Below are 15,196 nucleotides of genomic sequence, written 5' to 3'. Positions count from 1 at the left end.
ATCTGGAAGAAAACATGATAACACGATATGTTCCATTCCCAGATGCAGATGATTCTGGGAAAATAGTGAAAATTTTAATGTTATTTTGCCTTGTTAGTTGATCCATCATTTGACCGGAGTCAATCTCGAAACATTGGTGCTCAGTAATATATTTATTTTCACCACGAATGGAAAGAGTTGCAAGGTTAAGAGTTTTGTTGAGTACTTTTGTGAAGCTTTTTCATCAATATTACTATTCATGACGAAGGTGAAGCACAAATTTATAAAAAAGGCACGCAAAAAATCAAATGTAATGCAAGAGTTTAAAAAAACGCGCAGAAACTATTTTCTTCGATGTTTATGTTTTTTTTTTCATCTTCCAGGAATGACTAAGAACATGGAAGTAAGGATAATGTTACGTTACACTAATCCTTTGTGCACGTGCCTTATATAATCGGTTGCAATGCAGCTCACATTCTTACTTCGCAGAAGAAACTTCTTGCCCCGGGTCAAATGCTCGCAGTGAGCACTTTTCCGATAAGGAAACGACCCTTCCCTACACGTGGTGGAATGATTGGCTTGGGCCACTATTTTTTCTTCCATGCACACCTGCAACCTGTACCGAGGTGCTAAGGTTACACTACACAGAGCGATATTTATGATTGGTAGTATCGCACACCTACAGGGCACCAAACCTAACGATCATCATCATCTGCATCATCCTCATCATAATAAGCCACAAACCATATAGCAAGGAAAAACACAGACTCACACACACCAGGAGTCCCATTTTGCACCCTTAGCAGCGCATAGATCCCGATTGCAGTAACACACCGATGCCGCTGCATGTGGAGAGCGTGCGAATAAATTGGAATCAAAGTTCATCCATAAATTACACCAATCCTACGGCTATTGCTGCGATGCTATTTTCTTTCCTGCAAACTGCGATGCAAATGAACGTCACCAGGACCGGTGGTGGGCCACGGGTACGGGAAGGAACGGTACCGATCCACTCATCTTTCTTGGTTCCATTTCGATAGTTTCCGATTACGCTTCACTCGGGCGACCATTTGCAATTGCACTGGTCCGCAGATGCACACCGCGCACCAGGGGCAACTTTTTACCTGCACCTTGTGATAAAGAAGACACACACACACATACAAAAGAACTTCAAGATGGAAATAAAAATCCACTCTTCCAGACGCCATTTCCTACTGCTCGTTAGTCGGCTGACCCGTTTGCATGCATCATTCTTTATGAAAAATGTTTCACGCCGCTGCGTCTGGCTGGTTAACTGTGAACTATTGACCGTGTGGGCCCACCCCACATCGTCCGCGCCCGGTGCACAGTGAACCGTGTTATTGCGAAACGGAACTCTATTCCGCTATCAACGTGCTGCTTCCTTGTCTTATCGTCCGGTTCCTTTCCGATGCGGAAAAATCGGATCGTTTTGTTCGATCTGCATGTTTTGTTTTGTATTTGCAATAAGAGAAAAAAAACCCCTTTATCATCGTTTGACGGTATGCTTTTAATATCCGTTACATAAAATCGCATGAGTGTGCAATTTCCATCGACCTCTCATTGCGTTCTTTGCTGCTTTTAATCACTTTCTTGCCAATGGCAGATTTTTAATCAACTCGAAACTGGAATGAGGAGAACCGGTTCGGAAAAATGTTTTATGAAACTTCAAATAATGGAAAAGATATAATGGAACAAGTTTTAAAATATCCGCTTACAGCGGCTATGTAACGGATTCGTAATTTACCGGAATGGAGATGTATTTTAAGTACAGTGTATACGCTTTGTTGCGATGTTCAAATATAAAGTCAAATAGATGCTTTGATTATCCCGAAAATTACTTTCGTACAAAACATCTCAGGTTTTGCCGAGAAATCCGCATTTGAAACGAATATTGCATACCTTTAGGCGTTTTAATCCATTTAGTGAAGAACTTCATTAGAACTGGGTCAACTTTTACAAAAGTAAAGTAATTCTGCACTTGGGTAGAAATTACTTTTCTCATACCAGGTCTATTACCACTAACCACATGCACCAAACAATTCTGTAATTTAAGACCAAGCAATATCAAGTAATTATCTTGTAATCTCCAGTACTAATGTAAAAAAAATCTCACGCACAAAGCAAGTAGTAATTTGCATTTGAAACGAATATTGCATACCTTTAGGCGTTTTATTCCATTTAGTGAAGAACTTCATTAGAACTGACCCAACTTTAACAAAAGTAAGGTAATTCTACACTTGGGTAGAAATTACTTTTCTCATACCAGGTCTATTACCACTAACCATATGCACCTAACAATTCTGTAATTTAAGATCAAGCAATATCAAGTAATTATCTTGTAATCTCCAGTGCTAATGTAAAAAAAATCTCACACACAAAGCAAGTAGTAATTTGCATTTGAAACGAATATTGCATACCTTTAGGCGTTTTATTCCATTTAGTGAAGAACTTCATTAGAACTGGGTCAACTTTTACAAAAGTAAAGTAATTCTGCACTTGGGTAGAAATTACTTTTCTCATACCAGGTCTATTACCACTAACCACATGCACCAAACAATTCTGTAATTTAAGACCAAGCAATATCAAGTAATTATCTTGTAATCTCCAGTACTAATGTAAAAAAAATCTCACGCACAAAGCAAGTAGTAATTTGCATTTGAAACGAATATTGCATACCTTTAGGCGTTTTATTCCATTTAGTGAAGAACTTCATTAGAACTGACCCAACTTTAACAAAAGTAAGGTAATTCTACACTTGGGTAGAAATTACTTTTCTCATACCAGGTCTATTACCACTAACCATATGCACCTAACAATTCTGTAATTTAAGATCAAGCAATATCAAGTAATTATCTTGTAATCTCCAGTGCTAATGTAAAAAAAAATCTCACACACAAAGCAAGTAGTAATTTGCATTTGAAACGAATATTGCATACCTTTAGGCGTTTTATTCCATTTAGTGAAGAACTTCATTAGAACTGAGCCAACTTTAACAAAAGTCATGTAATTCTGCACTTGGGTTGAAATTACTTTTCTCAAACCAGATCTATTACCACTAACCACATGGACTAAACAATTCCGTAATTTAAGATCAAGCAATATCAAGATAGAGAGAGATAGTGGTTTATTACAAACCACATATCATCATGATACTATACCCGATGTACTATATTTAGTACTTACTAGGTATTCCATTACATTAGTTAACCAAAATCAAGAAAGTATGTAAATTTAGCATGACTGATTAAGTTCTCTTTCACTAACCCTTAGCAGAATAGTCAGTCCTTCAAGATCTATCGAGGTTTATCGTATTGCCTACTAACCCGTATTAACTCAAAAATAATCAGCAACTATTTATTGCATGGCAAACCATATTACGCAGCGGCGATTCCGTGTTGCAGTCGTCAACTCGAACGTCCTAACAAAATTACCATCATGGATTCGGACTGTCCTTCCGCAGCAAGAACTCACTATCTGCGCGATACTGAATAATAAGTCTCGAATGCCTATATAGGCCGACATTTCCACTCAAGGCTCTACCTAAAATGTATTGCATACTCCTTCCTTATTCGTTTATCTCGTTTTAAAAGGTGCAAGTAAATAAGAGCAAATCCCCGTAACAATCACAGCTCAACGGTACCTCAACTCCTAGCAATTCATGTCTTACATTTTCATTGCTTTTATTGCATTCATGCATTGATGAAAGTGATAAAAAAAACCGAATATAAAAAAATAAACAAAACTTCCAACGGTGCAGACACGTCTTTGCCTGCCCTTTTATTGTACATTCATTCGCCGACAAATCTTCTTAACAATGTCGAAAAGCAACCGCCAACAATAAAAAAAAAAGATGACACACACACTCCTGCACGCATCGGAATTGTAGAATATGTTCCGGGATCCAGCTTCGACTATATCATCATCATCATCATCTTCGCCACGAAGTCAACCTGGCAACCATTTCGCTGTCATTGATCGGCTTTTCTGCTGTCGATTTCATTCACCTGAACATGGATACGGTGGGATGGTTTTGCCAGCGGTGGGCAGATTAAAGCAGGGAGCATACAGGAACACAAAGCACGCATTATCCTAATTCCGGACAGCAAAGAAAGCTTCTCCTTCCACCCGGTGCGTGTGGATGTGTGTGGGATGCTTACTTTCTTTTCTTTTTTTCTTGAACAATCGAGCGGACCAAGCATCGATCCGACTTATTCTTTATCACACAAGCAGAAATGTCGGTGGGATGGAGGGATGGTGGGTGTGTTATTCTTTCCATACCCCTTTCACCGACACTGGAGCAAGACGCACAGGTTTTTAACACACCTTTCTCCCTTCATTTTAACGCACACCGCCACACTCACCGCCGAACGTCCTCGGGTGGGCTGTCGGCACTTAAGAATTCACAATCGAACTCGTACAAACACCGGAACACGCGCTCCCAAAGCCGATGGAACGGATTGTCACCATCCGCCACCGGTAGCAGCTGAATCCGCCGATCGATCCGAAGATAGTGGTTGGCTCGTTCCGGTATCGGATCGTTGTAAGGATACCAGCGGACGATCCGCCGTCCCGCCGTTCCATTGCCATGCCTCGACGTTACCGGTGTCGGATTGCTACCAAACAGGAGCGAGGGAGAAAGAGAGAGAGCAAGAAAGAGAATGTAAAAAAAAGGGTATCATATTAGATAAGAAATCACTTCTTGGTGACAGTGGAATAGGAACGTTTTACCCTCTGCCGAGCAAAGTAAAGGAGAAAAAACACACCACGAGGAAAACGAAAGGACACGTTTCCTTTCCCATACCATGTTCCGGACAACATACGACACCGAAAGTCGATCTCGTGACGATGTGAGGGATCCGGACAAAAGAAGGTATATTTTTCACTCCGCACTTCCGGGCTTTTGCCTCGCGCTAACAATCGCGAAAAACATCGCAACTCCATCGACCAAAACTCTGCCACCGAGCGCCGGAAGCTGAGCTAGTGGATCGGATTTTGAAAATCTATTGCGATAGCAGTGCACAGTGCAGGGATTATAAGTAGGGATACAAAAGTTGACTTGGATTATATGAAAAGTTTGGTTTGTTTTGTTGATGTTTTAGGACTTGAGATGAATTTATGAGACATGAGAAACTTCAGCAGTTTACATACTTTATCGAAATGGGTATGTACATGTATTTATGCAATTTGAGATACAAATTGACGGGTAGTTTGAGATACAAATTACATACTGATTCATTACAGTTCACGATTTGAGATTAATACTGATATAATTATTTATTATAAATAGCAAGACTATATTAATTACGAAACAATTTACCTAGAATTCACTAATAAAGTTAATTTAAAATGTTTTTAACTATTTAACTATTGTTATACACGAATTATGCAAAAATTACCTCAGTTTGATAAAAGCCTTTAATAATTTATACTATTCAACATTATTCGTTAAAAACAGAAAAAAAATCTTTGATCTTTAATTTAAAAAGGTTATAATTTCTGCGATAGTTCCATACATTTATAATAATTTCTTTTGGATACGATCAAACCGGGATTTTGACTAAATCAATTTAATTATTATTTTTAATTCCATTTCCCCCTAAAAAAAACAACACAATGTTATACCTCACACTGTACTACAACGAAATAAGAAAAAAACCCACAAATCGAATCTGCTACCAAGAAAAAACGCACAAAGATTGAGCGTAAGATTTCCCTCGGAAAAGAATGACAAATTTGTGTAATGGTTCGTAATCGAGTGTAGAGCAGTGCTTTCCACAAGCGCCCTTACAAGCTTTTTCCGCCGCACGAAAGCGCCTTTCATCCGGTTCGCTTTTGCAATACGCTCCAGCCAACCAGCCATAAAAAAAAAAAACAAGACTGAAAAGTTTGGTTCCACAAAAACGCCACAACCAATTCAAAAAATAGCACTCAGACACACACACACGTACATGAAACCGGGTTGAATGGGTGCATTCGGAAACGATTTGAATATTCATGAAATTTATCAATTGTCGACGTTGGCTTTTCGTTTCCCCGTTTTTTTTCTGCTGCAAACAATACGCCCTAAGAAAGGGGTTATGTTTGAAGAAATGGTTAAGGAAAAAAACAAAAATGTCCAACCGAACAAGTGGAACAGATAAATTGGCCAATTTACAGTGATTTCCTTCGGGTGGATTTTTTTTTTTTGCTCTATTTTAGCGCCGACTAAATTGAATGCTGAAAAATTGACTATCTGCTTGTCGTCACCGTTGCGAATTGACTATCGGTTTGGAGTTTTGGATAGAACCGTGAGATGACTAGTTTGCCATCCAGCCCTAAGGAATCGAAACCACACCCAACGGTTTGAAACGGCATAAAAGCTAATAATGATGGTAATCGTTCCGAATTGCCTCTCCACGGCTGATGAAGTGCATAACAATGGTTGATCATAAGAAAACGAGCGAAAAAGAGGGAGAGTAAGAGTGAGACAGAGAGGGCTAAGGGCATCCTAAAACGAAGGATATTGTTCTTTTTTGGGTGGATCATTTCCAATCCGGAGCCTAAACCATTAAATATACAAAGGTACGAGCCTACTTCCACACGGACGCATAACATACTCAATTGTCCTACCAAAGACCTATGTGTCCTACAGTAGTAGAATGGTAAAAAAAGAATTTTTCATTCCACTTGCATTCAACAAACATCCTCTTCAGAATTTTTGTTTCGCGTGTGCCCACAAATAGAAACAATTCAGAGCATAGGTTCTGTTTCAATTACGTCGATGATACAGTTCACTAAAATATCACTCTTGTTTCGGATTTTTTTATTCACCTAATACAGTTCCTTACGTAATTTAACAGCTTCGTAAAAATTTCCCAACATCTCCGTAATTGTTTTGTTAAATTTTAGGAATAATAAACTTTTCTTTAATTTCTTTTTAATTTTAAATTTACACCATAATTTACATTTACAATCATTTTTATGATAAGCTCAATATGTCACACAAATATATCTTTCTTTTTCTCTCTTTTTGATTATCTTAAAATGTATGTCCACTCATAATATCATTCTCAAAAGTTGCCACCCTTCAATAGGAGCTTGTAAAATGCTACCTGGTGCAACCAAAATCATTCATATAATAATGTTAAAAATATTCTCATTAAAATGATTTTGAAGCACTACCAAATTGAGACCCCAGTTGACCTGCAATGTTTCTTATTCACCCTGTCCATAGCTGAATGCATCAAAATCACGAAAAAACCCTTCCGGAGCCATTTGCCCGATACCACTCATCTGTCAAGCGAATTGAACGCCAACCAGTGATCTTCCCTTCCTCCCCTTCGTTCAATAAGAGCTCAACATTTCAGCCTCACAAACCCTCGGTACCGCATCGGAGAGGCTAGAGCAGAAGTCCATCAGCGATTGATTCGCGGCACAAATCGCATTAGCGTTTGTCGTTTTGTTTGCTTTCGTCAACTTCGTTTATTTTATCCCGCTGGTTTTTGCCTCTAAATAAATGCAAAATGAGTTATCTAAACAGTTTCACCCCGCTGTTTGTGTAGAAGAAGGAGGTAAGAGCGGGAGATCGAAAGAGCAGGAGCAGGAGAGCTACAAGAAGTCGCATTTAAATTGACGCATCAGACAAAACTGATTTTCAGCACCGCGTGAGCATTCGCCGTATGCCGTCCATTTTGCATTAGAGTCTACGCCGTTAGGGTTAGTTTAAATCAACGTAATCAAACGCAGCCGGTATGGAGTTTCGAAATAAAGCGGAAGAGAATCTCGTACTCGAATATTGACGGATATGGGTTTGCAAAACAACAGTCAAACACCAGCAGCGTTCGTTGTGGAGTGTTTCCTGCATGATTTTAATGATTTCCATAGAACAACGGACAGATGGACATTATAAGTGGTTTTCTGGGAAACAATTACGTTTTAAAAACGATCAACTTTAAATCTGATTGCTAACATTGAATTTATCTTTGATTTTGCCTACTTTCAGGCTTAAATGTTTAAGTTTATAGCATTATGCATGATGAAGCCCCTACATGTATGCAATGAACTCATCAAATGTGCTGTTTTAAGAGATTACTAAGAAAAAACCAGCAACCTTAACGAAATGTTTAGTATTACTTAACATCACATCAAATCATTCGAAATTACATCACCATACTTTATTCTCGAGCGCCCTAACACGTCCTCAAATGGAATAAAAATGTTCTCAAATTATTAAATATTCACGACACATTTTCTTATCACACCACTGCACTGCAACCATCTAATCAAACTTGCCTTCAAAAATTTAATGACTTTTGAATCCTTTATGAGACCTGCCGCCAGACATAAGATGCGGTTGGTTTACAGCTCTTTGCCAGCCCATCTGCCAAACACAAAGAAAAGTAAGCTCCTTTTGCCGCTTGATTAAAACCGTGCCACAACATTCTTAACCGTCGCAGCCCCAGGTAGTACATCAACAAAAGTACACTCAGCCACTCGCGGCTCGATGGCTTACCGGTCTGATGATTGATTACACTAGCGAGTACCCTTCCCATTGGGGGCATGGGCAAACCGACCTGTGTGGTTCTCCAATTTCCAACCAGGCTGATGGATGGATTCGATACATCGCCTGTCAACCCCTCGAGCACACCACCGCGAGGCGGGGGTGACAGTATTTGCATTGGAAATGCGCAAATAAAGCGCGAGTATGAATAAAGCAAATATAATTCAGCATCCAGCCGGCCATCAACGGGCCATCCCGGCGGAGGCCTTCCCAGCATGAAATTAACCCCGCCAAACATCACGAACGACAGCGCTCGAACGACGGGCGCCCGGGATCACATGATTCAATTAAATATCTGTCACGGACCGCACGCGGGACCGCCACTCCGATGGCTGCTGTGTTCAATTACTTGCGAAAGTTTGTCTGGTTGTTTGGTTTGTTTGTGCGCTGTGCGCACTCTTTGACGTGCCGTCGTCATGGTTTGAAGGTATATCGAAAACGATATACCACGTCTCACGTTCACGTGATAAAGGACCGATCGGTGGACAAAAATGAGACAGTTCGTGTCACGAGCAGTAACAGTGAAACTTCATTAAAAATGTAATCGATTAAGATATAAACATAACATGGTGAAATGCATGGGAATAAGGGAGAAAATAAATTAAAAATGCTTGAAGATCATACGCTTGTTAGCCCGTCTAGATGTATAGAATCCGAAGAACATCAACACTACTCACAACTATTTTGACAGATTATTGAAGACTGTTGAGTCAGTATTAGCTGGTATATGAATTTAACATTATAAGCCTAAATTTATGCTATTATTGTATACGATGAAATGTTACATGATTGAAAGAATACACCCTAGTACATAATATATTCCAAAATGCTATACCCTTTTTTACAATATCTAGTAACTATGATAGGAAGCAATAATATCAATATGAGGAAATTAAATATTTTAATTAGTAAATGGTCATCAGTTAAGATCACATGCATACATACATTGCATACCTTTCGGCGCTTGGACGCTAGTAAGTTTTTAGATGTGATTTCAATGTTCGTATAGATCATGTATGTTATAAGTTATGCACATTCTAAAGTCACTTTTTAAGTCATGCATTTCCAGTTCGTATGCGTTAAATTAATTCTTTTAAAAAGTTTGCTGATAAAAACTTACTGCAATGAAAAAAGTCCCTTAAACTACTCGTTTGTACTGCATGTTGCATAAATCTAGGCGTTTGGTAATGCTGCTTGCAAACCCGAAGGCGTACTTTAAAGGTCATAGCACAAATAACTTGAAATAAATTAAGTAAACTAAACACATTAGTAAAACAGTATAAATTACTAGGCTGTTCCGTGGTACAGTCGTCGAACGACCTAATAACAAGACCCGTCGTGGCTTCAAGTCCACAATTGACCGTTCCTCCGTAGCAAAGACTTGCCCGGCGTGGTACTGAATAAGTCTCGAAAGTCTTTACAGACCAGCTATTCTGCGTAGGACGTTACATCAAATAGAATAAGAAGAAATCTTTTCAAAAAATACTCTTTTGTAGTAGGGGTTTTAGCATACTAAACATCATCATTAGAAATGTATTTTCTATCCGAAATTCCCCCACAAATATCCCACTGTGCCAAATCGAAATGATTGATGAATGTTGCTGTTTGAAAGCACCAACCAACCCCCAGCAGATCCCAGCCACCATCGCCACACTTACCCATACTTGATAAAGTTGGACCACAGGCGTAGCATCCGGCGCTGCACACGACGCTCCGTTCGGTACGCGCCTGCAACGATGTCCTTCCGCCGGTGCCCCCGGTACACGAAAGGCGTGAATAGATAGCCCAGCTCGTCGCCGTGCATCGGACCGGGCAAATCCGGCCGCACTATCTCGTTCCGGTAGTACCAATGCTTCGCGTACCCAAAGGCCCCATCGTACGCGAACAGATAGCGGTACAGGGGCGCTCGCTTGTGGGCTGCCGCCTGCCGCACGAAGTACTGTATGCCGTAGATAATGTCCGCCACCGACGCGAGCTCCTGATAGAAGCGACGCCTCGGCACCGACCTGTTGCCGTGGGCCGCCCGCCGGTCCAGGTAGTCCTCCAGCAGCGCCTGCACGGTCGCGTTATCGTTCGGGAAGTTGGGCGTGGTGTGGGAAAAATCACGCTCCAAAAACAAGTTCCCGTGCTCGAGCGTCGTGTAGCCGACCAGCAGCGGCACGTCGCTTTCCGGCGGCCCGGACCGGACCCGCGCGAACGGATCCGGCCCAACGATCCGCAGCTCCGGCTCCGGCCGATAGCTGTCGTCGGTCGGCAGGAAGCAGTAGTAGAACAGGGAGAAGAAATTGATGTGAAACGCGCGCTCGATCGCCATCAGCCGGGCGAGCGGGCGGGACTGCAGCTGCTCGCGGTTGGTGGCGTCCAGCAGGCGCAGGTACTCGCGCCCGCACCGGTCCGGGTCGAAGTCGTACGCCCAGGATTGCGTCATGCTGCCGCTCATGATGATCGCATTGTGGAACAGGCCCTTGGCGGCGGGCGAGTAGAGATGGTACGTCACCGAGGCCGCCCCGGCGCTCCAGCCGCACAGCGTAATCCGGGTCGGATCACCGCCGAACCGGATGGCATTGCGAGCCGTCCACCGGAGCGCCTCGAGCTGATCGAGCAGGCCGAGGTTCGCGTTAATGCCGAGGTCCGGAAGCGAGAGGAAGCCGAGCGCGGCCAGCCGATAGTTGAACGTTACCACGATGATGCCCTGCAGGAAGAGCGATTGGGGTTGTTGCGATTAGTCATAATCCTCTCTGTGCAAACCCCATAGCTGATTATCCGTGCGTGTGGCGGTGGGCACGCGCCTCCCAAACGAGCCTACCAGTGGGTGACGTGGCGGCTCTTGTGGCGTGCGTCGCCTGCCCCACAAATCGGATTGTCAGCTTTATGGGTTTGTCGGTCGTAGGTTGGGAATTAAATTCCTTTTTGGGGTTTCAAAGTTTTACCACTAATCTCGCTTAGAGGGATGGTCATGGGGTTTTCCAAGGAAAGTGTGGAACTTCGTTTTAACGGATAAAATAAAGCAATAGTTTTGTAGAAATTATTTGTGCAAAATTCTGATCTACAAATCGATACATTTCTGTAAAACCATAACATGGTGCAGATATGAAAGAGTATTATAAATCAAAATATAATATCAATAAACGTATTCCACTAGATTGTGTAAAGTTACACCAAATATTAAAAATTAAATGTCACCTTTAGCACAAAGAAAACATCAAACTAGTGAGACTTTAAATTGTGTTTGTTATATCTAGTTTGTACAACCTCAAATTACACTAGTCAAGATAACAAAATAGCAGAAAAGGGCCTAAGTATGGTAATTGAAATGTCTTTTTTTCATTCGAAAATCAAATACAATAAAAAAATTACATCATATTTAAATAATATAGATCCTTTTTCCCGAATTGAAATACGTGGCTGTTAAGAGGATTTCTATTGCATACCATATTCTTCTTCATAGGATTGTTCTTGATTTTGATAACCTAATACACTAGTAAATCATGTACGGTTTATCAAAATCAATTCAATAACTGAGAATCATTTTAGACATTTTAAAGGCCACAAAATTAAGATAATTTCATATTCTTGTTCTATGGCGCAACAACCGACGTCGGCCAGCCTGTACGAATAATGGTTATGCATAGAGAACGAACGAACGATCGAACAATTTAAACCTTCAAATTCAAATTCAAAGACCTTCAAAGACAACAGCTTCAACGCTTCGAATATTCGAAGCATTTAAAGTGCTTCAAATCATTGCTGATACAGAATTTTTTCTTTTTGGAATCATATTGGATTCCTTGTCTGATCTGTTTTCTGAGCATAAGAAGGTCACAGAATATTTCTGAATTTTGACTCAATTTTCAGCTCATTTTTTTAAATTCTTTGTCATTCTGAAGCTCTTGCTTAGAGTACAAATAGCACTCAAACTATTCAAACTAAAATCATAACCTGTATAACCTACAACCTATACAACCTAACATGAGCTGTGGATATAGGTTTGGCATAATGCAATACTATCTACGAGATCTAATGTAACTTAAGGCACAATTATTACTCATCGCCCGTGATCATATATTACTCATTGCGCGACATACCTATGAGGTAAGCCTATATTCTAGAGCATAAAGGCTACAATTAATCAGTTTGATGGATGAAAGACTATTTGAGGCTAGTGAGCCATAGTGACAAAGAAGCTACCTAAATTTTTTTAGTAACATATCAGTACATTTTATTGTCATGTTTACAAACAGTCCATTTCGTATGACTAGATTATATTGCAGCGACTTTAATCTACCATAAACGATTTGTCTTTTCAAATGAGTATCATAATCAAATCAATTAAATTGTTCAAAAACATACACAATAAATAAATAAAATATGTATTGCACCGCAAAGCTGAAAAACCCGTTTTCAAACCATTCTAAAATAACATGGCCATGAAAGCGAATTCAGCCTTTTGTTTAATTCAGCTGAAGTATAATAACCGAAGAAACAATTGCAAACAGTCGCCATCCAGTTCTTTATGTTAAATGACAATACAATTGGCTGTGAAAATAATTTCACAATCTCTGAAAATAGTTCATTCGTATTTACTATTTAACTCTTAATTATTGCAACCAAATCATGCAAACGAAATGCTCAAAGCCCAAGCTCCCAAGACACCTATTTTACTAACTCCCGCTCAAATGTCTACATCTATTACACTAGCCCGTGGTACACCAACACTCTGCATCTAATTATGCTGTCTAGTTATTTTGTTCGAATATACAACCAATTACATCCATTTCTCGATCGCCTTCCCCCCCCCCCCCCTCAACTCACCTTCTCCACCAGAAACTCCGGCCCGAAGATGTCGGTCTGTGCCGATCCGACCACAAACGATCCACCGTGAATCCAGAGCATCACCGGCCACAGCGCATCATCCGACTGGGGCGCCCCCGGCAAGCGGCCCCCGTAAACGTTCAAGTACAAACAATCCTCACTCGTCTCGAGCTTCTCCATCGGGGCCGGTGCTTCGTACGCCTGCGGGCATGCCTTCGAGACGTTCTGAAACAGCCGGGCCCCCTCCAAGTGGTACGGCTGTGGATCCTGCACACACAACAAGAAACGTAAAACGATCACAGCCAAGCCCTTAAATCAAACAAACACACACACACAAACATTGGCAGGCGGTTTCGCGGCACTAACCTCAAATCGTAGTTTGCCGACTGGTGGCTGCACGTACGGTATGCCTTCGTAGGCGCAGTAGCTGCTCCCACCGTACGTTTGGCGCAGCGACCCGATGGCAAGACCGTGATCGAAGCCCACCATACAGATACCGGATGATGATGGATCGCTGGCGCTCGGTGGGATGGGAAGGTCGTGCTGCGGCACGGTACCACCGCTCGCTGACAGCGCCATCACGAGCGTTACTAGCAGCGTAAGCGTTAGCAAGACGACCGCCAGCAGACGACACTTTGCGGGCGGGCATCGCTCGTTTGCCATTCGGGGTTTGTATTCAGATGTTGTTGAACGTTCTGCCGTAATTTGTACTGAAGAGAGATTTCTTAGCGAAAAACGAACCACCAAAACGAACCACCAACTGAGATGGTTACAACGACGCAAGAAACGAACGAACGGCACACAAAAAACACGATCAACACACAGCACAACGCAACGGAATTGCACCCGTGTGCAATTCTTCACCGAATGCAACTGCAATCGTCTTCCCTAGCGACTGGCACTGGCCAAATGCACAACTGCATCAGCGGGACGGGCGCTCACACAAACACATTGTCGCACCAGCGACACTCCCGAGTGCACACTTGCTCATCCACTGGCTTCAACACCCCACAGCAGAAAGACGGCGGGCATGTATGGGCAGAAATTCAAATCAATACGTTCAAACGTTGGGAAGTGCAGTTTGTGCTGCGTTCATTTCGGATCCACCACTGCTGTTGGCAAGGTTCACGCAAAGCTGCCAACCGCCAGTACACCACCTTCAGATTCAATTACACGCGCGCTTGTTAGTTTGGTGCAGTTTGTTTCGTGACATTTGGCTCGAGGGCAAGACCTTTTTCCCCGTTCGCTGTACGATTTCGCTCGTGACCGTTGTTACACGGCCGGCAGACCAGCTTCGCAAGCGCAACCGACAAACTGGTGCAGAAATCCAAAATCAGCGACCAAATGTCACTTTTATACCTACTGCCGACCGACCGTGCGCTCCATGCGAGCTGCTTCATGTGTATCATGTTTTTATGCGTCCCCAGAGATCAATTCGAGGAAGCAACGGTGCAACCACATCCTTTGGCTCGCATCCTTTTGGGACACGCACTGACGTCAGTCTGTAGCGTCGTGAAGGGGTTGGCAGGCGTATATGCGAGTGTTCGGTGTAGCGCCGTACAAGTTGCTGGGCTGGGGACAGTATCACTCTCTCCGGTGGGATCGTTGATCGGCTCAACACACAACATTTGAAACCACGGTTCGAAGGAACCGAATTGAATACGCTATGATGGGTGAGTCCTTTGTGGGGTAAACTTTTTACATGTCCTTTAAATTTGAATTGTAAAAATGTCACATTAACATTTCCTATTGGTTTTGATCTGCTGCTTCAGCACAAACTTAAGTTGGTTTTATATCAACAACAATACAAAAGTTAAATAACATCATTCATCATTATTCTTGGCC

General features: G+C 41.9%; 1 protein-coding gene across 1 annotated transcript; it reads right to left on the bottom strand.

The window, feature by feature from the left end:
- Positions 1-3,749: 3,749 nt before the first annotated feature.
- LOC121600416 (esterase B1-like) lies at positions 3,750-14,661 on the bottom strand. Its single transcript, XM_041928979.1, has 4 exons — positions 13,718-14,661; positions 13,352-13,618; positions 10,198-11,231; positions 3,750-4,613 (listed from the first exon to the last, which is right to left on the bottom strand). Exons 1-4 carry the CDS (start codon positions 14,012-14,014, stop codon positions 4,358-4,360), a joined length of 1,854 nt encoding a protein of 617 aa, XP_041784913.1. The 5' UTR covers positions 14,015-14,661; the 3' UTR covers positions 3,750-4,357.
- Between the last annotated feature and the right edge of the window lie 535 nt (positions 14,662-15,196).

The sequence above is a fragment of the Anopheles merus genome, chromosome 3L, assembly GCF_017562075.2.
Source record: "Anopheles merus strain MAF chromosome 3L, AmerM5.1, whole genome shotgun sequence".
NCBI classification, from domain to species: Eukaryota; Metazoa; Arthropoda; class Insecta; order Diptera; family Culicidae; genus Anopheles; species Anopheles merus.
The sequence above is the reverse complement of the archived record's forward strand: the minus strand, read 5'-3'. Positions and strand labels throughout refer to the sequence as shown.

Excerpts from the sequence above, each read along its gene's own strand:
- LOC121600416 (XM_041928979.1), bottom strand. The coding sequence starts at position 14,014 with ATGGCAAACGAGCGATGCCCGCCCGCAAAGTGTCGTCTGCTGGCGGTC. Across the intron at positions 13,619-13,717 it reads TCGGCAAACTACGATTTGAG|GATCCACAGCCGTACCACTT; the intron begins GTTAGTGCCGCG and ends TTGTGTGTGCAG. Across the intron at positions 11,232-13,351 it reads CGGAGTTTCTGGTGGAGAAG|GGCATCATCGTGGTAACGTT; the intron begins GTGAGTTGAGGG and ends CTCTTCCTGCAG.